Source organism: Diabrotica virgifera, chromosome 9, assembly GCF_917563875.1.
Source record: "Diabrotica virgifera virgifera chromosome 9, PGI_DIABVI_V3a".
In the NCBI taxonomy this organism is placed as follows: Eukaryota; Metazoa; Arthropoda; class Insecta; order Coleoptera; family Chrysomelidae; genus Diabrotica; species Diabrotica virgifera.
This window is the reverse complement of record NC_065451.1, coordinates 194,791,191-194,818,330: the sequence shown is the minus strand read 5'-3', so window position 1 is coordinate 194,818,330 and position 27,140 is coordinate 194,791,191. Positions and strand designations below refer to the sequence as shown.

Sequence of the window (27,140 nt, the reverse complement as noted above, 5' to 3'; positions counted from 1 at the left end):
GGCAAAATAAATAATGGACTCAGCGCAAGGGCGGATCCAGGACCGATTTTCGGGAGGGGCCATAACTTTTTTTATTACATAGAGTATAGAGTAATTTTTAAAAATTAGGGATACAATGGTGAGTTTTAAGGCAGTTTTCACACTTTTTTGAGTGCCATAAAGGCATTCAAATCTTATTGTTATTAAAGTATTATTAAAGTCAGTACCGACTCCTACAAATTTCGTCGGAGCCAAGTGCAATTCTTTCAACAAGTTTAATACTATTTTTCTCAATGCCTCTCCTATCAGGCCTTGTTCTTCCCATCTTTCTTGATTTTTACTAATTATTTTTATGTTCTCATAAGTGTCAATGAACTTGACAAAGTCTTCACGAATTGTTATTGTGTATGTATCTTAAATTTAGAGAAAGCTGTTCCACATGGGATACGTCAAATATGACAGAGCAATAACCTGATCACTTTGAACCTGATTCACTATTTGTTCACTTTTCTTCACTACAACATGTTACCAATTGATTTTGACTGGTGCTACTAATGTATGTTGCTCAGGAAGGCGCTGTGGATAGGTGTTGTTTAAGAGTCTTATCTCCTGATGCGATTTTAAATCTTAAAAATTCCTCAAAAAAATAAAACGCAATACTTGTAAAACAATGGCTTCTGACTGTGCGAAAATACCAACCAACTTCCTTGTTCTAAGTGTTGGTGACCCAAGTAACGCTTCATTTTTTTTTATTCTTTGTGTGTAAAGAGTTATATAAAAGAAATAAAAGTTGTTATAGAAAAGTTACAATATTTCGGCCATGTAATGAGACATCCAGAGAAGTATAACCTTCTACACCTCATAATACAGGGCAAGAACGCCCGAAGAAGGGGCCCATGCCAAAGAAGAACATCCTGGCTCGTAATCTATTTAGAGCTACCGTAAACAAAGTTATTATTGCCAATATGATCGCCAAAGTTGGATAATCGGACAGGGTAGTGAAAGAAGAAAAGAAGTGTATATAGAATATGGAAATTGATGCTGAAATCGATGGCTGCCAAGGTCGTTCTAACAATTGGCACTTTGTAAAATGATCAACATTTTGATTTATAAAGCATCCTATCTTATTCTTGAAGCTTTTGTTGCTGCTTTTATTCAATTTTAGCCCAGAAAATATATTTATCCCCTGTTTTGTACATATACAATATGTCCCTGTAAGTTGTATCCATATGGAAAACTTTTTTATTATTAATTTTACGAAAAAAAGTTATTCTTCATAAAAAGCTCTGCATGGTCCAAAACCTAAGATTTAACCATCAAATATCAAATTTTTTTAATATTATACGAGGTATGTCAAAAAGTTTGAATTTAACTCAAGAGTAAAGTAGCATTATTTTTCACAATATTGAAAATTGCTATTATGAAAAGTTGTTTGGAATTAAAAACTACATTCTAGTATGCAATTACATCTTCCTAATTGAATTTTTTTTTTTTTTTTTTTTTAATTATGGATAACTAACATTATTTTCAGTTGTTTCAATTCAGATAACTCTTTTATTATTAATTTTACGAAAAAAAGTGATTCTTAATAAAAAGTTCTCCATGGTCTTAAACCTAAATTACAACCATCTGATGTCAAATTTTATCAATTTTATACGAGGTATGTCAAAAAATATGAATTTCGCTCAAGAGTAAAATACGTTTATTTTTCACAATATCGAAAATTGTTGTTATGAAAATTTATTTAAAATTAAAAACTATGTTTCAGTATGTAATTACATCCTTCTAATTGAAATATTCTGAACTCTAAAGGTACTTTACTTTTGATCTAAATTTATCTTTTTTGACATACCTCGTATAAAATTGATAAAATTTGATATAAGATGGTTGTATTTTAGGTTTTAGACCATCCAGAACTTTTTATTAAGAATCACTATTTTCGTAAAATTAATAATAAAAGAGTTACCTGAATTGAAATAACGGAAAATAATGTTAGTTATCCCTAATTCTTCAAAAAAAATTTTTTTTCAATTAGAAGGATGTAGTTGCATACTAGAATATAGTTTTTAATTCCAAACAACTTTTCATAATAGCAATGTTCAATATTGTGAAAAATAAAGCTACTTTACTCTTGAGTGAAATTCAAACTTTCTGACATACCTCGTATAATATTCAGAAAATTTGATATTTGATGGTTAAATCTTAGGTTTTGGACCATGCAGAGCTTTTTATAAAAAACAACTTTCTTTCGTAAAATTAATAATAAAAAAGTTTTCCATATGGATACAACTTACAGGGACATACTGTATAAGTGTTTGAAACTAAAAACATTTGAACTGCATTTAATTATATTCATATTTTTTTAAATTCTCGGAGGGGGCCATGGCCTTCTTGGCCCCCTCCCTGGATCCGCCCATGACTCAGCGGTAAAAACGGTTCATTTGGTTTAGTATTGTTACAGTATTTTCCACCCTTGGCAGAATTTGCTTCATTATGTCCATACATGTCTCATTCATCTAATTCCAAATCTCTCTGTTATAGACTAAGAGCCGCTATAGGTGAAAATTCTTAATCATTTTAGGCACGACGGGACCCTATAACTTAAATAGTAGAACCTAAAAGAAAACGTTTGAGCACTGTGCCGTCACTTTTCAGTGGCACATGCGTCTACAGTGGCGCATCAAACTTTTCACTTATGGACGGGATACATAAATTAAAAAATACCCTTTCTCATTACCAGAATTTAATTTTTTTCATTTTTTTAAGTTTTATGTGATTAAGACATAAGATTCATCGTAATTTTAACCCACCACCTCCTTCTCCCTGCCCCCACCATCAAAAACTTTATTTTTCGATTATATTTTTTTTGCTGGGATGAAATCAATTTTAAAATTTCAAAAAATTTACACGCATAGTTAAGGCTTTTATAAAACACGTCTATTTTTTATAGACCTGTAGGTTGAATGTACATAACCTCAAAAAAATTTTAAATTTTTTTTTTTTTTTGAAAAAAAGTATATAACTTTTTTTTGGGGATAGCTGCAGATCTAATTTTTTCTTAGTCTTGTGTATTTTATCAAACACTATATTTCTAATTTTTTTCAGATTTTTCTGTAACGTTAGTCACCTTCAAAAATCCAAAAAACTGTTTTTTAAGGGGGTTTTGGGGGGTTTGAACGTGTTTTTCTGATTTTTAAATATTCTAAAGAACTCAGTTACTTCAAGTTACATATAACCTATAAAAAAAAATTTATTTTTATAGATATATTATGAAGTCTATAAAATAGGGAAAATCCCCCAAAACCCCCCAAAAAACAGTTTTTCGGATTTTTGAAGGTGGGGAGACTTACGGAAAAATCTGAAAAAAATTAAAAATATAGTGTTTGATAAAACACACAAGATTAAGAAAAAATTAGACCTGCAGCTATTCCTCAAAAAAAGTTATACGCTTTTTTGAAAAAAAAAATTTCTTTTAATTTTTTGAGGTTATGTACACTCTACCTATGGGTCTATAAAAATAGGCATGTTTTATAAAAGCCTCAACTATGCGTGTGAATTTTTTGAAATTTTAAAATTGATTGCATCCCACCAAAAAAAAAATAAAAACGAAAAATGAAGTTTTTGATGGTGGGGGCAGGGGGAAGGGGGTGATAGGTTAAAATCACGATGAATCCTATGTGTTAATCACATAGAACTTAAAAAAATAAAAAAAATTTAATTCTGTTACTAAGTTCTGTTAACTTTTAATTTATTTATCCCGTCCATAAGTGGAAAGTTTGATGCGCCACTGTCGACGCATGTGCCACTGTAAAGTGACGGCACAGTGTTCAAACGTTTTCTTTTAGGTTCTACTATTTAGGTTATAGGGTCCCATCGTGCCTAAAATGATTAAGAAATTTCACCTATAGCCGCTCTTAGTCTATTATACCCGATAGACACTGTCATTATACTGGAATTTCTATCATCTTCTTCTTTTGCTTTTGGCATTTATAACCCTGGATATCTATTTGCCTGTCTGGCTATGTCCTTACATTTAAACCTCTCTTGTGCCATTCTCCTCCATTGTATTCCATTCCAAGGGCGGATCCAGGGAGGGGGCCATGGCCCCCTCCGAGAATTTAGAAAAATAGAAGTTTTTAGTTTCAACTACATATATATATATATATATATATATATATATATATATATATATATATATATATATAAAACACTTTTGAGTTTCGGTGGGTTGGAGTCAATAAAAAGGGGCTGTTAGAATACTATTTTTTATTACTCGAGCTTTCGAATGTGTTTACATTCATTTTCAAGAGCTAAAAAGTAACTGATAAAGTGGAAACAAAGATCATGTAAAAATATAACTCACCAGATAAATCTAGATTGGTTATTAAAACTTGCTAACATTAATACATATAAATAAGAGGAAAACTATTAATATCCATAAAATGAATTCTTCCCAGACTGCATAATATAAATTAATGGCCAAAAGATTTAAATTTTTGAAATGAATTTTGAATTTGAATGATCGGTAAATTGGAAAAAAATTTTAATACAAAAAGTCAATGTCAGTGAAAAAATCAGCCTACATCGACAAGTAGCTAAAAATAATTTATTTAAATATATTATAACGTGATGATTTGTTAAAAAAAAAGAAAGAAGAAATAAATAAGTAGAGAAAAAAATATTTTAGTAGTTTACAGAAGTACAAAAGAAATGTAATAAGGATGTGAAAAAAGTGAAATATTTATGGTGCTCTGAATATTATTTAAAATTATAAGGAAATGATGTAATTATAAATTTTGCTTCAATTTTGAATTTCTGATCTTTTATTTAAACTATGATCACTTCTACTAATAGATTCCTAAATTTCATTCACTCCCCTACATACCATCATTAACACCTAAGTTAATAAAAATTTTAAAGGTTATTGACAATATAAAAATAACAACAAAAAACATCAAAACCATTACATCTCTGTATTCTAAGACAAAATATCCTATAGAAAAATTAGAGAAAACTAATGTAGTATACGGCATTAGTTGCACTCAGTGTGAGGCTGTATATATTGGTGAGACTGGCAGGAATTTATCTAGTCGCGTAATTTCCCACAAAAGTGATTGCCGAATCAAAAAACCGTCTTGTGCTTTGGCAGAGCATGTGATTGACAAAGATCATATCATGGATTTTGACAACATAAAAATTTTGTGCAATGAAGGTAATAAATTCAAAAGGACTTTTTTGGAAATGGTATCTATTAGTAGAAGTGATCATAGTTTAAATAAAAGATCAGAAATTCAAAATTTAAGCAAAATTTATAATTACATCATTTCCTTATAATTTTAAATAATATTCAGAGCACCATAAATATTTCACTTTTTTCACATCCTTATTACATTTCTTTTGTACTTCTGTAAACTACTAAAATATTTTTTTCTCTACTTATTTATTTCTTCTTTCTTTTTTTTTAACAAATCATCACGTTATAATATATTTAAATAAATTATTTTTAGCTACTTGTCGATGTAGGCTGATTTTTTCACTGACATTGACTTTTTGTATTAAATTTTTTTTCCAATTTACCGATCATTCAAATTCAAAATTCATTTCAAAAATTTAAATCTTTTGGCCATTAATTTATATTATGCAGTCTGGGAAGAATTCATTTTATGGATATTAATAGTTTTCCTCTTATTTATATGTATTAATGTTAGCAAGTTTTAATAACCAATCTAGATTTATCTGGTGAGTTATATTTTTACATGATCTTTGTTTCCACTTTATCAGTTACTTTTTAGCTCTTGAAAATGAATGTAAACACATTCGAAAGCTCGAGTAATAAAAAATAGTATTCTAACAGCCCCTTTTTATTGACTCCAACCCACCGAAACTCAAAAGTGTTTTTTATAAACAAGTCAACAAAGTACTTCTTTTTTCTTTACATATATATATATATATATATATATATATATATACATATATATATATATATATATATATATATATATATATATATATATACATATATATATATATATATATATATATATATATATGTTCGGAAAGATTTCCGCGGTCAGGTAAATGAAAATTACTAAGTTCTCGGGAAGAACCGCGTTGAGAATTTATAACTCGACGTTTCGGCACCCTTTTTGGAGCCATTATCAAGAGGGGTATGGTTCCGTTCGAGTTCGGGGTCTCAATCTGCCTACTCCCCTCACTCGTGACGTACCAGTAGTGTCTTGTTCTCTAGGAGAACGGTCAAGCGGCACTGAGGTCTCAATCTGCCTACTCCTCAGTGTCGAGTGACGACCTGTCTTCGCCTGTGTAGCTCCTTTTATACTCTCAGTGCGCGCGGGAACTGTATGCGCGGGAGAGGCCTGAGTGGGATCGACTGACGTGGGGATTCGCCGAAGCAGCGGTCGCCATGTTGCCGGCAGTCTTTTGGCGTCATCGCGTGTGTTTAGGCTGTGAGGGCGTTTTTCAATTTCGATGGCTTCACGGATGATTCTCGATTTTAAGGAGCGATATATATATATATATATATATATATATATATATATATATATATATATATATATATATATATCATTGTTTATCTACACTGGTCTAGTTATACAATGTATATATTATGTACAAAACAGGGGATAAATATGTCTTCTGGACTAGAATTGAACAAAACCAGTAACAGAAGCTACAAGAATGACATAAAATATGATGTTTTGTAAATCAAAATGTTGATAATTTTACAAAGTACCAATTGCTAGAACGACCTTGGCAATCATCAAAGCCGTATCTATTTTCATATTCTGTACAGACAAAGAATAAAAAAGAAATGAAGCGTTACTTGGGTCATCAGCACTTAGAACAAAGGAGTTGGTTAGTACTTTTGCACATTCAAAAGGGATTGTTTTGCAAGTATTGCATTTTATTTTACTAATAAAAATATGGTCACAATAAAGGGATGACAATGACAGCCCAAAGCCTTGTCACGAAACCTTAAACATATTTCGCCAAACTCATGGGCAAAGATGGAACCATACAAACCCATGAAAAAACATCATACCACAAGGAGTGCTTTCAGGTGGCCTGGATTTTCTATAAAGTGATCGTACTCGCAAAAGTCAGTCATTAAACAGATAGACTCTCATAGGTCTAAATAGATACAAGGAAATAGAGAAAGAATACGACCAATAGTAAAGTCTATATAGTTTTCTTAGGTCGACAAAATATTTCTCTAACAGGCCATCGTGATGTTGGCCTTCTGCTTCTGGACGAAGATGCTGGATCTAGCAACGAGGGGAATTGTTTGTTAAGGTTTAAAATCGCATCAGGAGATAAGGCTTTTAAACCACACCTATCTACAGCATCTTCCCGAGTAACATACATTAGCAGCCTAGTCAAAATCAATTGATAACATGTTGTGGTGAAGAAAGAGGGAAAGAACGTCTGACAGGAGAAGCATTGGGAAAAGTAGTATTAAACTTGTTGAAAGAACTGCACTTGGATCCGAAGAAATGTGTAGAAATTGGTACTGGCTTTAATAATACTTTAATAAGGATAATTTTTGAATGCCTTTTTGGCACTCAAAAGTGTATGAAGATTGCCTAAAACTCACCATTTTAACCCTAATTTTTAAAAATTATGTCCAGACCCCCTGATATCCTTCCCCAAAAAAAGTTCATGGCCCCTCCCGAAAATGGGTCCTGGATCCGCCCTTGTTCCATTCATAGTTTTCAGTTCGTCTTCCATGTTATCCATGTTATCCATGTTATCCATGTTAACCATCTCGTTCTGTGTCTTTCTTTTTTTAGTCTTCCTATCGGCTTCCGTTGTAATATTTTCTTTGTTGATTTTGTATTTTTTTTCTCTGGACATGTCGCAGCCATAGCAGTTTCTGACTTACAATATTGTGCCCTTCATTTAATTCATTAACCTCGTCATTTCTCCTGATTCTCCATGTGCCGTCTTTCTCTTTGCACCGGGTCGTATACTTTTCGTTAAGACTTATGATTCTGGCATTTCCCCTTATCTCATTTTTTATATATTGACTAGGTAAGCCCAACTGCCCATTCCTCCGGCTTTTGCTCCTTGGTCCATATTAATGTTATTAAATAATGAATTTTTTTCCTGAGTTCGGACCCTCCATGTTTTAATAGCTCTGCCGAAATACCATCCATTCCTGGCGCTTTATTGTTTTTTAGTTTCTTTTCAATGTGCTGCTCCGCCATATACTCTGCAATAATTAGCAAAATACCAAGGAAAAAGTTATTTACCAGCAATTTTTTGCTGGAATCGAATCGTATGATTGTATGTATTAATAATATAGGTATGCAAAGTCCGCAGAGAGTGTGCTACTTTTTTTATAAACAAAATGGCGCCCGAAAATCTTGTTTTTCCAATTTTTGCTCTATAACTCCAAAGATTTTAACTTTATACCAAAAACACTCAAATAAAAATTCACCGTAATTAAATTCTTCATCGAGACGTATTTTTCCCGATTTACTTCGACGAAAATTTTCCCCGAAAAATGCGGGTTTTTCCAACAAAATCTTTAATTTTCAACTAAAATTTTAGATAAGTAATTTTTTATCAATAAATAAATAGCTTGGTAATATAAAAGCTCTTTCCTATAGATAATAATTGTGGAAGCCGATAGAAATTGAATTAACAATTTAGCAACAATTGAATTGTTAATTAAAAATTTACTGTCGTTATAATAACCACAATAATCATAATACATAAGAATAACTATGATTTTGGTATAAAAAGACACTGTATCTATAGAATTTACTTTACAGAATTGAAATTGGACTATTTAATCGGCCTCAGGAATATTTTAAAATTATAAACAATTTTTTGGCTTATAAACAATTATAATATCTCGGTAAATATTAAATTAAATTAACAGTATTGGAAAAAAAGCGGCAGGACGCTTCTTTTAAAAGAAAAAACGTTTAATTGTGACGAGTGGTTCCTGGGATACAACCGGTCAAAGTTGACCGAAATTTACGACAAAGATATAAACGATAGGATCATAATTTTCAAACCATCACCTTTTTATTTTTGTCCTTTTTTCTCCACACCGATTTTCATATCTTTAAAATACTCATAACATATATTATTATGATAAAAACTATCGATATTACGAGTGAAAATTGCCAAAAATAGCAAAATTTCAATCATAAATTAGGTTGGAGAAAATGTAATCTCAAAGTTCAAAATCGGTATACCTTACAAAAATGCATTTTCTCGGCTTTCCATGAAGCAATTTTCTTCATTCTTTTTTGTTTCCAAGTAACTCGAGTAGAGCCAGCTAACTAACTCATTATTAAATGTCAGACTTGCTTTTGTTTTGTTATAATAGATTAATTTATTTATACGAAAAGAAAACTACATATTTTTTCCAGTTGTAGACTTTTTTTAGGTAAACTTACTACAAGTGTACCTTTTACCGTTAAACACAAATATTCTCATTTGAGAGGTGTATAATTATTTAAACAATCTTTATTTAAACAAATTAAATTTTTTTGTTATGATCAATAAATTAATCTATTATAACAAACAAAAGCAAGTTTGACATTTAATAATGCGTTAGTTATATGGCTCTACTCGAGTTACTTGGGAACAAAAAAAGAATGAAGAAAATTGCAAAAATACCGATTTTGAACTTTGAGATTACATTTTCTCCAACCTAATTTTTGATTGAAATTTTGCTATTTTTGGCAATTTTCACTCGTAATATCGATAGTTATTATTATAATAATATCTGTTATGGTATTTTAAAGATATGGAAATTGGTGTGGAAAAAGAGGATAAAAATAAAAAGGTGATGGCTTGAAAATTATGATCCTATTGTTTTTATCTTTGCCGTAAATGCCGGTCAACTTTGACCGGTTGTATCTCAGGAACCACTCACCACAATTAAACGATTTTTCTTTTAAAATAAACGTCCTGCCGCTTTTTTTCCAATACCGTTTTCATGATTTAATTTAATATTTCCCGAGATATTCTAATTGTTTATAAGCCAAAAAATTGTTTATAATTTTAAAAAATTCCTGAGGCCGCTTACATAGTCCAAGTTTAATTCTGTAAAGTACATTAGATAGGTACAGTGTATTTTTATATAAAAATCATAGTTATTCGTATATATCATAATTATTGTGGTTATTATGGCGACCGTAAATTTTTAATTTACAATTCAATTGTTGCTAAATTGTTAATTCAATTTCCATCGGCTTCTGGAATTATTATGTATACGAAAAGAGCTTTTATATTACCAAGTCATTTAATTATTGATAAACAATTACTTATCTAAAATTTTAGTTGAAAATTAAAGATTTTGTTGGAAAAACCTTCATTTTCTGGAAAAATTTTCGTCAAAGTAAATTGGGAAAACACGTCTCTATGCAGAATTTAATTACGGTGAATTTTTATTCGGGTGTTTTTGGTGTAAAGTTAAAATCTTTGGAGTTATAGAACAAAAATTGAAAAAAAAACACGATTTTCGGGCGCCATTTTGTTTATAAAAAAAGTAGCACACTATCTGCGGACTTTGCATACCTATATTATTAATATATAGAATCATAAGATTCGATTCCAGCAATAAAATTGCTGGTAAATAACTTTTCCCAAAAATGGCCCATTCTCCGATAATCTGCCCAGACTAATATAAGATGATATATTATCTCCTTGTGTTCATTTTCATTGTGTGCGTTTAAGTTTTTTTCGAAGTATTTTTCCATCTCCTTATAATTTTTTGTTTTTCTGTTAGTAGTTCTCCGTCTTTGTCTTTGCATAGCATCAATTTTTGTCTAAATGACTGTGTGCTTACTTATTTTATTCTTTTACAGAATTCTCTGAGGTAATGCTTATAGCTGAGTTGAGTGGAAGCTAAAGAGCTTATTAAGCTTGATTTTTCCACACTGATTCGAATGCAGTGTTTGTGAGAAAGCTCTTGCTGTAATGCGATATAAGCTAATTAAGAATTCTGTAATGCATTTTTCTTTGTATTGGTAGTTGAATTTTCTTCCATAGATCCAACCCATGCCGAGTGTCTCAAAACCCATTTTTTCAGTTGGCGTTGTTGTCCAATATCTAATGTAGAAATAATCTTGGTTTTCCAAAACGTGTCTTGATTCAGTATCCTTCACACAGAAATATAAACGAAATCTTTTTTCTGCAGACAGTGTCGTCATCCTATATCTGACTATTCCAATAATTTTTAAATACAAGACATTGGTCTACCTCCATAATATCTTAACAGTGGAACTTTACCAGTTCCTACAATGTTTTGTAAGTACACAATGAAGTTTTAAAATTTTTGGTGCTTTGTTACAGATCTGTTTATATTTTTCATCTAACTCTTACTGAAAACTTAAATTTGATACACCTTTCAGCATGTTTAACAGATTTTTGGCCCGTTTCTACGGAGTATCGTTTTCTTTGGCGTTTTTTCTTTATAATGTCACCAGTAACCACTAGTAAAATTTTTGAAAAAAATGTTTTAAAAGTTATAAAGATAGATAGTTGTGTTCTAGGTCATCTACCCATCTCATCTGTGGTCTTACACAGATGATGACCTAAAACACCAAGCAGGCTCAAAATGGATGCACATGGCTCAGGATAGAGAAAGGTGGAGGAGCGAAGGGGAGGCCTATGTCCAATATTGGATGTCGCAAGGCTAATAGAATGATAGATAAAATAATAATTAGTTAATAGTAATATTAAATCATTATTATATTATTATCTACTTTGTTTAGTTTTGACTAAAGTTGTATACAAATTTCTGAAATGAAAATATCTAGGTTATTTACCTAAATAATCAAAATCACCGTCTATAATAAAGTCTGTTTACTTCAATTATACGGCGAAGCTTTGAAGAAAATTGCGAAGTTTATGGTCTAAGTTATCTTTTAGTATTTCACCAATTTCAAAAAACCTGTGCGTTTGTATCAAAATATTTACATGGAAGTCTTAAAAGATTAGATAAACTCCTCAACTTTGACAGATCGGTAATACTGTGATAGTATTAAGATGTATGAATAGGCTGAATATTAGAAGGTTGCTAACATATTTTTGTATAATTTTTATTTTCTTATAAATTTAATTAAATGACTACTCCTGAATAGCAACTAGAAACACTCAACTTATCACAGAGGTTACATACATACCTACAACATGCTCTACACAAGTTTGAAAACTGAAGCATACAGTGAAACATTGTAGTAAATGCTGACACATCCAAGGCCATATTATTCAAAAAGAAGAGAAAATTTTCGAAAATATTAGTCTCCCTAATTGGATGGATCAAGAAAGCACCATATCTGGGATTCACGCTAGACAGGGGAAGAAACATTACACTATATAATTATTGTAAAAAAGGTAAAACCCATCCAAGCCAAACTCAAAGGAATAATTATAAGAAGAAGCCAACTATTATTTAAAACCAAAGCCAGACTGATAATAATTATCATTATTATATCTATGCACATCATAGTCCAAGTAATGAAACTTAAAATAGGAAAAATCTCGCAATTTTTACAGAATGGATCGATTTGCTTGAAAGTTTGATAATAAGTAATGGATAGTCCAAGGATCAAAATCTATATCATGCCAAAAGGCGCTTTTACCATGGGGGTGGTTGCCATCCCATCTCGGGGGTGAAAATTTTTATTATATTTTGACCGCAAGAGTTGGTAAAAACATTCATTATAAGCATAAAACGTGTTATACAGTTTTTTGATAAAATTAATAGTTTTCGATTTATTCACTATCGAAAGTGTAAGTTTTATATCGAAAAAATCAATGTTTTTAATCAGTTTTCTGCTAATTACTCAAAAACTTAACAAACTTTACTTAACAAAAATGTACCTTTTGAAAAAATAAAAAATAAACCGTTTTTTTTATTTTCTTTAAGACCAATAGTAATCGAGATATACTTTATTATATGTTGGCTCTTCTTCGTCAAATGATAAATATTGTAGTTTCAAAGTCAAAGAACGGGAAAACTATGAATTTTTCGAGGATAACTTGTTGAAACTAATTTGAAGTATTTAAAAATATGTATCTCTAGAAATAGAAAAAACCACTAGCTACAAAAATTAAGTGGTTTATAGTGAAAAGAATGTCAGTCCCTATTTTTTTTTTCAGCAAAAAGGTGATCGTAAACAACCCCCTAATCACCACCCTAATTAAAATTTGTCATCGACCTGATTTGGTTTTCTTGATTTATATATTGTTAATAGATTCTAGAAGTTTGATCGGCTTATAATGATTAGTTTTAAAAAATGGAGTTAAAAGCGAATGAGTTTTTGTAGTTTGGTAAAAAATGCCCTTTTATTCAGAAAAAAAAAAGATTAGCATCAGAGATACGAAAAAATATTTAAATATGAAAATGTAGCTTATTTAATTCCCAAGAACATGATTTGCAAATATTTTTTATGGCAAAAATTTAGTGAGCTATTGACAATTAAAACTTGTAATATCATGCAAAAACCACCTTTACCAACCCTTTCAATGCCACCTCTTTTTGTGACTGAAAATTTTAAAAGGATTTAATATTAACAACCTTATAGATCCTATAAAAACCTACAAAATTCCTTTTTAACGAACTTTCTAAGATAAAAAATAAAAAAAGTTACGGTTAAAAAATCAATACATTTTTTTGAAAAAAAAAAAGGAGAAATCTAATTGGAAGCATAATAATGTAAGTTGGCGTTGTTTTTGGTCATTAGCCTTATATATTCTTCTTTACTTATGTATTATTAATAGATTCTAAGAAGTTTGACTGGCTTAGAATTATTAGTTTTTGAAAAACTGAAGATTAAAGCGAATAACAAATGTTTGCAATTTGGTAAAAAATGCATTTTCTTCAGCATAGAAAGATTAGCATCAGAGATACGAAAAAATGTTGAAATATGAAATTGTAGGTAATTTAATTCCCAAGGACTTGGTTTAATATACTTTGTTCTACGGCAAAAATTGAGTGAATCGTAAATGAGTATAACCATCCAAAAACATTGATTTTTTAGATATAAAACTAACACTTTCGATAGCGAATAAATCAAAAACTATTAATGCTATCAAAAAAATGTATAGAACATTTCTTGCTTAAAATGAATGTTTTATTAACTTTTGCGGTCAAAATATAATAAAAAATTTCCACCATAAGATGGGGTGGCAACCACCCCCATGGTAAAAACGCCTGTTGGCATCATATAGATTTTGATCCTTGGACTATCCACTACTTATGCTCAAATTTTCAAGCAAATCGATCCGTTCTGTAAAAATTGCGAGGTGAAAAGCTTTGGTTCCTGGACTATCAATGAAAATTTGGATCACTCCCTAAAAATCAAATGTAGGACGGGAAAGCAAGATCTACATTTCAAAAAATGGCTAAGCTATTCGAATATTGTGATTTATCATTAACCACAAAATTAGGTTACCACGATGTTATATCCTGCTTAACTTGTTGTAGGAAGTTGAGTCGTGCACTCTCATTGACGCCACCTTCAAGAAAATTTGGGCTTTCGACATGTGGCTTTATCGTCGAATCATGTAGATAGCTTATACTGACCACGTTACTTACGATGTCTTATTAAAAACTTCCTCTTAACGTGCCCTATGAAGTCACCTTGACGTTGGCGATTAACAAGGCGAAACTGTCTCTGTCTCTGTCTCGAGCTATTCTAAATAGTTGCTCTACTTTCTTTATGCCTGTCCACTCCCGGATATTCTTTAACCAAGAGGCCTGTTTTCTACCAATTCCTCTGCGTCCTTCGATTTTACCCTTCATAGTAAGAAGAATTGTGGAAGAAGATTGTGGAAGAAGAAGATGCCAGCGCTGTAGAAGAAGATGCCACCACTGTGGGGGAGAAAGATGCCGCCGCTGCGGAAGAAGACGATGCCACGATTGTGGAAGAAGAAGATGCCAGCACTGTGGAAGAAGAAGATGCCACCACTGTGGGAGAGAAAGATGCCGCCGCTGTGGAAGAAGAAGATGCCACCACTGTAGGAGAGAAAGAAGTTTTATATGGCTTGCATCCAGAATCCGGAATCCGCTCTGGCAAAGGGAGCAGTAAATAAGCCAAATATAGGGGACTACGTCATTATCCAATACGAGGGGTCTATGTTTCCAGGAGTGGTCCACTGGAGTGGAAAAGCAAGGTGTGAATGTCAGCGCCATGGAGAAATGTGGAAGATTTTGGAAGTGGCCAGACCGGGAAGACCAGCTTATGTACGAATTTACTGATGTTGTACAAGCCAATATAAATTCACCCGTCCAAATTTCTCGAAGAGCAATTTTTCAAGTGCCTGAAATGGACATTTATGTGAATAATTAGAATTATTACCGATTCAAAATGATTTATTTAACTTCTTTTATTTATTATTTGTGGTTAATTATTAATAAAGCTTTCTTATAATAATTAATAACATTTGTTTTTATTATTAATAAAGCTTTCTGTTCAACTGATGGGGTGATTTTATGACAGACCAACTACATATTGACAGACCAACTACATATGCTCACATGCATATGGGCGGCTTTGTGATAGATCTAATATTCAGATTATAATTACAGGCGATCTCTGTCACATTTCCGACCCATTAAAACGCCGACTTTAGACTTGTATGCAGAATTTACGTTGTCACAATGTCACTTCAATGAAAGGGGCGAAATTGTGACAAATATTTTTTGTAAATTGTTGTATTGTTTGTAAATTTTTCCCAGTGAAATCCAGCTAAGTTAGAAGTTAAAAGTTATAAGTTTTTTAAGTAAATTTTGGAATGTAATAATTCCATAAAAAATATCTTAAAATTTACAAAAACTCCTGAATCTGTCACAAAGTGACCTCGTTTTACGGTAAGTGACTTGCTGTTGCGTTTAGTAAATTTCAATTTCCGACTTATTATTGACTTATTTCGTATGCTTTAAATGATGACGCACGGGTAAAGATTCCCGGACTCAACTGTACCTCTGTCACATCATAAGGAACGTGGGTGACATGGATTTTACAACTAATTTTACAGGTAAAAGTTGAAAGAAAAACGCGTCAAGGCAAATAATTTCTAGCTGAAAAATCTACCTAAGTACGTGATTCAACACAACAACCACAAATATTTTCAGAGCAACAGTGTGCAACGTGAAGATTTCCATGATTGTCACCAACATCCTAAACGGATAGGCACTACGTGAAGAAGATTACACCTACACTAACCTAGGCTTTAGCAGCGTGTGGTCACACATGTAAAACAAATAAAAAAGATCTAAACTACTCAGAACGAATGCCTGAGAACATTAGCAAAGTTGGTACCTACCTAACTCGTATTGGACAGTTTTCTGTATAGACACAAGCAGGGAAAAGTGCAAAGAACAATCAACGACAGAGCATACCACATATTTAAGGAACTGGCCCGCCACCCAAACGGAATACCTACTGAGCTTGTAGGCTACGATATATTTGATAGAAATAAATACTTACGAAGACAAAGACAAAGTAGTTTTCAATCCTAATAGTAAATTATTAATATTGAAAATATTAAAAATATTACTAAAAGATTTTTAAATTGAAAACTTATTGGTACACTTTCCTGGTAACACCTCCAAGACTTCTACAATTTGCAAGTCAAATGGATGCTGCAGTGAAGACGAGAGGGAAGGAATTCTACACTATGCAATTCACATCCCCCGTCTGCAGCTGGTAAAGTTCCAACGGAAAAATGCACCTAGTTACTCTACGGAGAAATATGACTATAAAATAAAAATAAAAATGTATACCATTTTTATTCAGTTGCAATGCGAAGGCAAAACAATCTTACTTTTCAATTAGAATACGGAGTGCAGTCCAGTCCCTTGAACCGCGATTTTCGGCTCGTATTGGAGCCTTCATCGGAAGGAACGTAGGCACTGTTCTCCATATTTTAACTGATTCGTATCGAGAGGTTTTCCCACCCATTGCAACTGAAGTGATGATAGTAGGTGGCTAGCGCCATCTGGCATTGAAAGACAAAGTAGTTTTCAATCCTAATAGTAAATTATTAATATTGAAAATATTAAAAATATTACTAAAAGATTTTTAAATTGAAAAATTATTGGTACACTTTCCTGGTAACACCTCCAAGACTTCTACAATTTGCAAGTCAAATGGATGCTGCAGTGAAGACGAGAGGGAAGGAATTCTACACTATGCAATTCACATCCCCCGTCTGCAGCTGGTAAAGTTCCAACGGAAAAATGCACCTAGTTACTCTACGGAGTAATACGACTATAAAATAAAAATAAAAATGTATACCATTTTTATTTAGTTGCAATGCGAAGGCAAAACAATTTTACTTTTCAATTAGAATACGGAGTGCAGTCCAGTCCCTTGAAACGCGATTTTCGGCTCTTATTGGAGCCTTCATCGGAAGGAACGTAGGCATTGTTCTCCATATTTTAACTGATTCGTATCGAGAGGTTTTCCCTTACGAAGACATTCAAGATAACAAATCTACCAATAAAAAGATAAAAGAGGAAAAAAGAAAGAAACGAGGAAAACCAGTAGAAAGAACAATTCAACAAAACAAAAATATGAGGTGATTGCGACCACAATTGCGCGAAATATAAATAAATTCAATTAAAAATATCCATGTATTAATAAAATCAGCCATCGAGACAAGACAAATAAACCCTGAGCTACAATCTTTGTTGTAAGTTAGATTTCTTCATTTCTGCGCGATTTTTCTATTTATCATTTACTAATCTCTAACTTCTTTTTAACGGTATAGATATTAATCATTCAGCCAGTCACAATCAGACTATACTGTAATAATGTGTAATGTATATGTTCAGTAAATGTCTTGTTACTTAGTAATGTCGACGTCATTGTCTTTAGAAAGAGACGCTTATTGTATCTGAACGTCGGCGGTCCCTCAGGTGAGTACCGATCCCACAAGGATAACTTAAAACATAGACGATCAGCAAAACAAGATCTATAGTTTTAAGTACGTTACTCAAAATATATATTATATTGAAACAGACTTACCTCTCATTTGTATACGATACTTCCCCATTTCCGTTTTCCATATCTTGATATTTCTCCTGTTCTGTTCTGCTTTTATTCTTGAAAAATTCTATCACTAATCAGCACCATTTAACTAAAACAGATTATACGAAATTACATTCCACGAATTATTATCTGTTATCAGTATTAACTAAAAATGAAAGCAATCAACTGATATCATGATTAGAGGCTGACATCGTATTTGGATCCTTAATATCTGTAGCCTATTATTTAAAAAATCATCTCTTCAGTGGCGTTTCTTAATGAGAATATTAATTATATTGCGAGCAAGTTTTGGCGACCTAAATTACGAAGAAAATCAGGAAACTAAAAGAAATCTTGAAGAAAGAAATTAATATAGACATTACAGGAGAGAGTGAAATAGATTATTGGCAAAATAAAAAACAATTTCGAAATTGTTTAGTTCATAAATCTTCTTAAAGTGCCTTCTCCATTACTGAAGGCTGGCTATAACTACAGCAAACTGATCTCTACCTTGAGCGGTTCTTAGTATCGAATGTGTGTCCATACCTGTCCAGACTCTTACGTTCTTCAGCCAGGAGCATTTTCTTCTTCCTTCCACTTTCCCATCCATTATGAGTCGTAAAAAGTTGTATCTTTCTCCCCTATAAATATGTCTTAGATAACTCGTTTTTCTGTTTTTTACCATCTTTAGGAGTTCTCTTTGAGTCCCCATTATTATCAGCACTTCGTTGTTCGTCACGTGCTTTGTCAAGCCATTACTTTTGTTTTATTTGTGTTTATATTCAGCCCCAAGCTATCTCCCTCTCTGGTTATGACATTCAAAAGTCGTTGCAAACCCTCAGCACTGTCCGCAAGAATAACGGTGTCGTCTACATAGATACAATACATAAATACTGTACGATTTTTTTCCTTGGCTCATAAGCTCATTGCAGTAAAAAACCTGTTATGACTTAGAGCTCTGGACTTCTGCTTGATTCTGCTAATTTACGTAGTATCTACTGGTTATACTTTTTCAGTACCTAGAGGTTATGTTATATTCGGATCCATGCTTTCCACTCGTCGTGGACCCTGCTTTCTGGTAATTATATGGCTGGCTCTGACACTGCCAACAAATGGACCTTCCAAGGACCAACTGATAAAAGAACTCGAACCCAGTCTAGGAGTTTTGCCAACTTAGTACAAAAGATATAGACTTAATCCATATCAGAGGCTCTTAAAAACGTTAAGCCAGCAAAAGCACCAGGATTTGATAATATTCACCCTGAATTCCTAATAAATTGTGGCAAGTATACAAAAGTTTGGCTGGCTCGATTTTTCACAGACATCATGGAAACTGGAAATATTCCACAAGAACTAAAGCGCTCTAAGATAATAGCCATACTATAGCCAGGCAAACCCGCCGACAACCTAAAAAACTACAGACCAATTGCGCTTCTCTCTGCCATCTACAAACTATTAGAGAGGCTTATATACATATAATAGAATCAGCACAGAACTGTTGAACCAGAACGAAGCTGCGCGGACCAGGTAATGTCACTCACCACCTACACGGAAGCGGGTTTCCAAAGAAGACTTAAAACTTCAGCGGCATTTATTGATCTCTCGGCAGCTTACGATACAGTATGGAGAGAGGGCCTCATATACAAAATTCTCCGTGCAATCACCTGTAAACCAATAGCACGCCTAATAGATAGCATGCTCAACGACAGAATGTTTCAAGTAGTGATGGGCACAAATATCAGCCCACCAAAGAAACTCAAGAATAGCCTACCACAGGGGTCAGTGCTCTCTCCACAACTATTTAGCTTATATTTAGCAGATATGCCGGAAACACAATCAAGAAAGTTCGGATACGCTGATGACTAGGCCCTCACTACACGATGCAGAACACTAGAAACGTCTGAAGAAGTTCTGACGGTAGACTTATATATATTGGGCAAATATTTTCGCAAGTGGCGACTTCAGCCAAATGCATCCAAAACAGAAGTTAGTTGCTTTCACCTAAACAATAAACTTGCTGGAAAGGAACTCAACATACGGTTTAAAAATACCACACTTATCCACAACAAAACACCTAAGTACCTGGGCGTAACACTAGACAGAACGCTATCATTTAAAGAACATCTAACAAAAACTGCCCAAAAGTTAAGTACAAGAAATAACATTATACAGAAGCTCTGCGGTACCACCTAGAGAGCATCGGCTTCCACTCTCCGCTCTACTGTCTTAGCCCTTGTTTTCTCGACCGCTGAATATTGTGCTCCAGTTTGGCTACACAGCCCACACGTAAAAAAGGTCTACACTCAGCTGCAGAGCACTATGAGGATGATAGCTGGTACAATTAAATCAACTCCCACCCAATGGCTTCCAGTATTAAGTCACCTCCCACCTCCACATTTACGACGAATTGACGCACTTACACGTGAATACAAAAAGATCATGAACAATATAAATCTGCCGATTCACCAAGATACCGAGGATGCACGAAATACCCGTCTCCGCTCTAGAAAACCACCAATAAAAACGGCAAGAATGATACATGAGGAGTTTAACATCACGAATGCATGGTCCCAAGAATGGAACGCATGGCAAAATAACATGCCCTGCATTACCCACAAGCCACCAGGTTTTGATCTTCCACGTAAAACATGATCCACTCTAAATAGGTTCCGAACCAGACATGGCAGATGTGCATACATGCTACATAAATGGGGAAAGAACCCGTCTCCTCAATGTGACTGTGGGGAGAACCAAACCATTGACCACATTATTGAAGAGTGTCCCTCAAGATCCTACAATGGTAGCCCTGAAGACTTCCTGTTTGCAACTGCAGAGTCAATTGATTATATTAATACACTTGATGTTTGTTTGTAACTATTTAAAGTTTGTCATATACCTATATTACTAGTGTTTGTAATTTTGTTCTAAATGTGTTGTAATTGCCATACGATAAATAAATAAATAGACTTAATTAATTATGCATAGATTATTTTCAGAAAACGATATTGATCCGGTCGCAATATAACAGACACATACAGAAAATTAAGTCCATTTGAGCCCAAGAGGAAAAATCCAAGACGATAGAGCCAAGGCTTTATCTACGATAGAGCCTACAATATAGCAACCTACACTTTTCAACAACGGAGGACGATACCTACACTTTTCAACAACTACTACTTGAAGGTGAATCCACAGTGAATCATGGGTTTTCTCGAAAGCGGCACCAACAAACTGCGACCGTAACACTGCGATGAATGAAGTCAGATTACGGTGAAAAATTCAAGGTTATTCACTGCGGCAGTGAAATGTGTAAACTCAGCAAGCGGTGGCATCCAACGCATCCTTGGAAACCACTGCTATTATTTTGCGTGGTACAGTTTTTTATGACGTCATTCATCGCAGTGTTACGGTGGTAGTTTGTCGGTGTCGCTTTCGAGGAAACCAAGGCTTTATGAAATGCGTCGCAATGCTACTAAAAAAATAATTTAATCCTGACTATCTAACATTTCACCTGACATGACGTGACAATGTAGGTTGGACGCCTACGTCGAAATGCACGGCATCTTAAGAAGAAGCAGGATGGTTGTGTGAAACCATATATTCATTATCCGTTTTCTTTGACGTTTTCCCGTCTTTGATTTTTCTATTTTCCGACGCTTTCGATTAAATTTTTTAACAAGTCACATGATTTTATTATTTAAAATTACAAAAGTATTTCACGACTTACCATGTAAAAGTGATTTAGATGAAATATTTCACATTACTATATTTTTACACGTTTAATTTTCTGTAGTTAGATTCTTGATATCGAAAGCACTATATCTTCTCTCACATTGGAACTAATATTGTTTTTATTACACAATGATAAAAATGTTTACCCAAATAATTGACGACATTAGATTCGAGGTTACATCTCCGAATAGAACTTGGATACTAACGATTTTTAGTGAGATTATGTCTTCTACAAAGAATAATTACTAGAAAACGATAAAATCAGAAGTTTTTGTAGCAAGCAAACATTTCGGAGAACTTTGAGTCACATATGAATTTGCGAAGGTCAGAAAATAGCATTCATGTTCATGTTGCTTGTTTAAAAAATAATTCCATACTTATTAGTGCATATTTTACAATAAAAGTATTTTACAACACAAATGGTAATAATATGCAGCTGTTATCAGTACGATAAAATATTCATTTAGTTCCAGACAAAATGTTGATTCTTTTTTATTTCTTGATACATTAATGAATTTTGAGTAGTATTTATCTCATACCATAAAGTGCTGATAGCAGTAATGCAAGTAAAGTTGAAAAAAAAATCATAAGGAAGCAAAATAAGCTAACTCTGAAAAATACATACAAAAGAAACTAAGACAGTTACAGTATACAAAACAAAAAAATTAAAATTAATGATTAACAAAAGCAAATTCAATACGTTATCCAACAGCATAACATATAGCAATAGAAATTTTATCTTGGATCCATCAAGGATCTCCTTCTTCTTAAAGTTCCATTTCCTATCGGAGGTTGGATATCATAATGGCTATGGTCACTTTGTTGGCTGATGCTCTGAACAGTTGTAATGAACTACAGATAAACCATTCTCTAAGGTTCCTTAGCCAGGAGATGCGTCTTCTTCCTATGCTTTTTCTTCCATGGATCCTTTCTTGCATAATAATTCTCAACAACTCATATTTTTCTCCTCTGGTAATGTGACCCAAATATTCCAGTTTTCTTGTTCTTATACGGTTCATAATTTCTAACTCCGTATTTAAACGTCGTAGCACTTCAACATTGGTAATCCTTTGAACCCACTGAATTTTCAATTTTCTTCTTGAATATTGATATTGAATTTTCAATATTCTTCTGTAACACCACATTTCGAACACTTCTATTTTCTTATGTGTTGTCTCTTCAATATCCAAGCTTCCATTTCGTATAGTAATATAGAAAATATGTAGCATCTTAGAGCCCTCAATCTGAGAGACAACTGAAGGTCTTTGTTTGTAAGCAATGTCTACATTTTTATAAATTCTTGCCTTGCAGTTTCAATTCGGAGTTTAATTTCCTTGCTTTGGTTATTTTTGTTATCAACCCAGGTCATCAAGGATCTTAGAAACATAGAAATCTTACATAAAATATTTATTTCTACATGGGATAGGACTAATGAGCAGCTATATGGAGATGGAAAACATGACCTTCTATCCTTCCTATCAAAGCTGGAAGATGCCACTGCAGTACTAAAAAACAACAGTGCAGGAGGTGCACTTTTACAACAGTGCAAATCCCGGAAGACTGGCTGCAGTCGACATTTTTTACAATCCAGAATCAAGCAAATTCCCAGCTCTGTGATAATCACTGAACTTATTTGCTTGATCAATCACATTGCTAAAACTTCCACAAAGATTATCCATAATGTATAATTTGATAAACTATAACTAAACTATATTTGATAAACTATACGCAGCATACAACGAACCCGACGTCATAACATCCATAAAAATCGGACGTCTGCGCTGGATGGGCCATGTTGAACGGATGTTGGAGACCGAAACACCAAAACATATAATGAGGCAAGCACCAGTAGGGAGAAGGTCAAAGGGAAGACCCAAACTTAGATACATGAAACAAGTGGAACAAGATCTGAAAACACTCGAGATTACCCACTGGAAGAACAAAGCAAGGAACAGAACAGAATGGAGGAAAATCCTAGAACAAGCCAGGACCCAAAGAGGGTTGTCGAGCTACTGATGATGATGATGATAATTTGATAAGAGAATTTATGATAAATATGAGCCAAATATTGATAAATCGTAGTTAGGCTTTCGAAAAGCACTTGGAACTAGAGAAGGAGTGCTCGCTCTAAAGATGTTTATACAGCGGTGTACAGACCTTAGTAGGGATATGTATTTGTGCATTGTGGATTTTAGGAAAGCATTTGACAATGTCAATGATGAAAAACTAGTAGATATTTTACGAAAGACATTTATTAACGACAATTGTATTCGAAATTGTGGCAAACCTGTATAGGGGTCACAAAGCTAGAGCAAAAATAGGCAATGAACTTACTGAAAGTTTGGAGACCAAAAACTTCGGGAAAAAATTGGTGCTCGTAAGCAAAAAACAACAACCTACTAGACAGTTTCTAATTTTTCATCAATATTACATGTCAGATATCCCTCTTCAATTTTAGACTATGCATATATATATATTTAATAGCATAAGTTTTTATTATTATTCACATTTATTTTGTTTAACCATGTGTGTGTGTATGTTACGTACCAATACGGTCCTGTAGGCGCCACCCCCAAGCTCAAAGCCACTTAAGAAATAGCTTGGCTTGTCATGGATATACTCGCATTCTTCAGATATGTATAGACATTCAGTGTGAAACGACACAGTTTTATATAGTTTTTACTATTACCGCCACCCAGCCTAGTCGACTAGGAGAAGGAGAAGAAAAGAAGAAGAAGACATCATACAAGGTACCGTACATATACATAACACACAATTTAATGGATTAATTTTGATTTAACCCTTTTTCACCTTTTCACATAAAAACCAGCACCTGTCTTATTTAATGTCTTATTTCTAATTGTTAGAATCTACTAAGAACAAAAGATATATGGGAATCTACAGAGAGGATTTAATTACGTGTCCTTATTTTCTATCCCCCGTTTACTATTTTCTCTTCTATTCGTTTTTGACTGATATCCCCTCTCCGTCGCATTTTTTCATTCATGATTTTAGAGTTTTTTTGTGGATAACTACTTTTTTTATTAAATAAAGATTTTTTCTTCTTGTTTATTCTCATTTTCTCCACTATTGGTATAATTGTATTGATAAAACAATTTTAATAAATCTATTAAAAGATATTTTAATATTCACCCAATTCCCGCCAGATTTTGCCCCATACACAAATACAGGAAATACATTGGTTTTTCTAAAGTAATAAATAATGATGATTTGCTTTATAAACCAAATAAATTTCAACGATATAATTCCAACTATTCCATTTAACAATATTTTAACCAATATAATTAAATTTGTACCCACCACTGTATCATTATTATTTCTGCCATAGAATTTTTAATATAAATTCTTTACCCACAGTGTATCATCAATATACTGAATTAAAAATTAAAAATTGTTGATTACAGTGAAAATCGATAGTAAGTTCGTTTTATTGATAATTCTGATCGTCAATGATAAGCGGTTTTAAGATAAACTCATCCGCTAAAAAATTGCTGATATTATTATAGTAGTTGTATATTCTATTTGAAGTGAGTTTATACCACTTAAACTTTGTCCTAACGCATTGTGATCCTTTTTTAGACATTCTTCTTCCAATTTACTGTTATTTCCATTCAACTAGCTTCTCTATTTTCGTTGCTTTTTTTTAGTTACTTGTTTATTATAATTATATACATACCGGGTGGTGAATTGGAAAACAGGCCATAGGAAACTCAATACAAAATTCTAAACTGTTGAATTTCTGCTTCCCTAATTATTATACATCAAAAGACATGAGAAACTATTTGTAGAGGATTGAAATCTTTATTGAAAACAATTGTTAAAATTGTTCTACGAATTAAACACATTCCCAAATTTTGTAAAATATAATAAATTTTATCAAAGTATTTGCCAAATTTAGGCCACACACAGTACACGAATGTGTATAAGGTTGAGTTCGGTTACAATGAAATTATTATACCGGGTGTCCACTTATATTTTCCTCTATTTTAACTGCCTATAACTTCTAAACGGCTCAAGATAGAAATATGCGGTTTTCGCTGAAATGTTTTATTTTAGTAAAAGTTTTGTCTGAATGGATTGAATTTTTTATATCGCTTTCAAATACGAAAAAAAATGGCGGATTTTTGAAAAAAACGTTGTTGACTTTTTCTAATGGAACACCCAGTATTTTTTTTTGAAAATTTAAAAAAAGGTCATTCACCTATCTAGCGATAAAAAGTTTTTCAAAATCGGTTGTCAAATCGCTGAGTAATTAATTTTTAAAATGAGAGGTGCAAAGTGGATATCACATACCTAAATAACATAACTAAGTAAAATGGTATTACATATGTTATGTGATTTCCACATTGCATCTCTCATTTTAAAAATTAATTGCTCAGTCATTTGACAACCGATTTTGAAAAACTTTTTATCGCTAGATAGGTGAATAACCTTTCTTTCAATTTTCAAAAAATATACTGGGTGTTCTATTAGAAAAAGTCAACAACGTTTTTTTTTAAATCCGCCATTTTTTTTCGTATTTGAAAGCGATATAAAAAATTCAATCCATTCAGACAAAACTTTTACTAAAATAAAACATTTCAGCGAAAACCGCATATTCCTATCTTGAGCCGTTTAGAAGTTATAGGCAGTTAAAATGGGGGAAAATCGCTGGATAGGTAAATGACCGTTTTTTCAAGTTACAAAAAAAATATACTGGGTGTTTTAATAAAAAAAGTCAACAACGTTTTTGCTGTTCAAAAATCCGGCATTTTTATTTAAAAGCGACATAAAAATGGTCATATACCTACAAACTTAAAAAAACGATAATTTACCTATCCAGCGATATAAAATTTTTTAAAATCGGTTGTCAAATGACCGAGCAATTAATTTTTAAAATGAGAGATGCAATGTGGAAATCACATAACAATATCATTTTGCTTAGTTATGTTATGTATGTGATATCCACTTGGCACCTCTCATTTTAAAAATTAATTACTCAGTGATTTGACAACCGATTTTGAAAAACTTTATATCGCTGAATAGGTGAATGACCTTTCTTTCAATTTACAAAAAAATATACTGGGTGTTCCATTAAAAAAAAAGTCAACAACGTTTCTTTCAAAAATCCGCCATTTTTTGTCGTATTTTAAAGCGATATAAAAAATTCAATCCATTCAGACAAAACGTTTACTAAAATAAAACATTTCAGCGAAAACCGCTTATTTCTATCTTGAGCCGTTTAGAAGTTATAGGCAGTTAAAATGGGGGAAAATATAAGTGGACACCCGGTCTTAACAATATTTTGAACTGTCAGTATTTTTATTTTATCATTTATTGTTTAAAAAACAATAAAGTTGAAAAGATGTCCTCAGTTGAGGAGAAAGTAGTAATAATAAAGATGTT

The 27,140-nt window shown here is 32.6% G+C and overlaps 1 protein-coding gene across 3 annotated transcripts in view; it reads right to left on the bottom strand.

Annotated features, from left to right (window-relative positions):
• LOC126892183 (uncharacterized) overlaps positions 1–27,140 on the bottom strand; it is a 72,285-nt gene that overhangs the window by 17,387 nt on the left and 27,758 nt on the right. Inside the window, exons 1-2 of one of the 3 annotated variants that reach the window (XM_050661662.1) lie at positions 21,730–21,961; positions 18,000–18,111 (exon numbers count right to left, since the gene is read on the bottom strand). In XM_050661662.1, coding sequence (XP_050517619.1) covers positions 18,000–18,040 — 41 coding nt within the window. In that variant the 5' untranslated portion in view covers positions 18,041–18,111; positions 21,730–21,961. Of the gene's footprint in view, positions 1–17,999; positions 18,188–21,729; positions 21,962–27,140 lie in introns of those variants that run through there. The other 2 variants (XM_050661664.1, XM_050661663.1) reach the window with 2 other exon arrangements.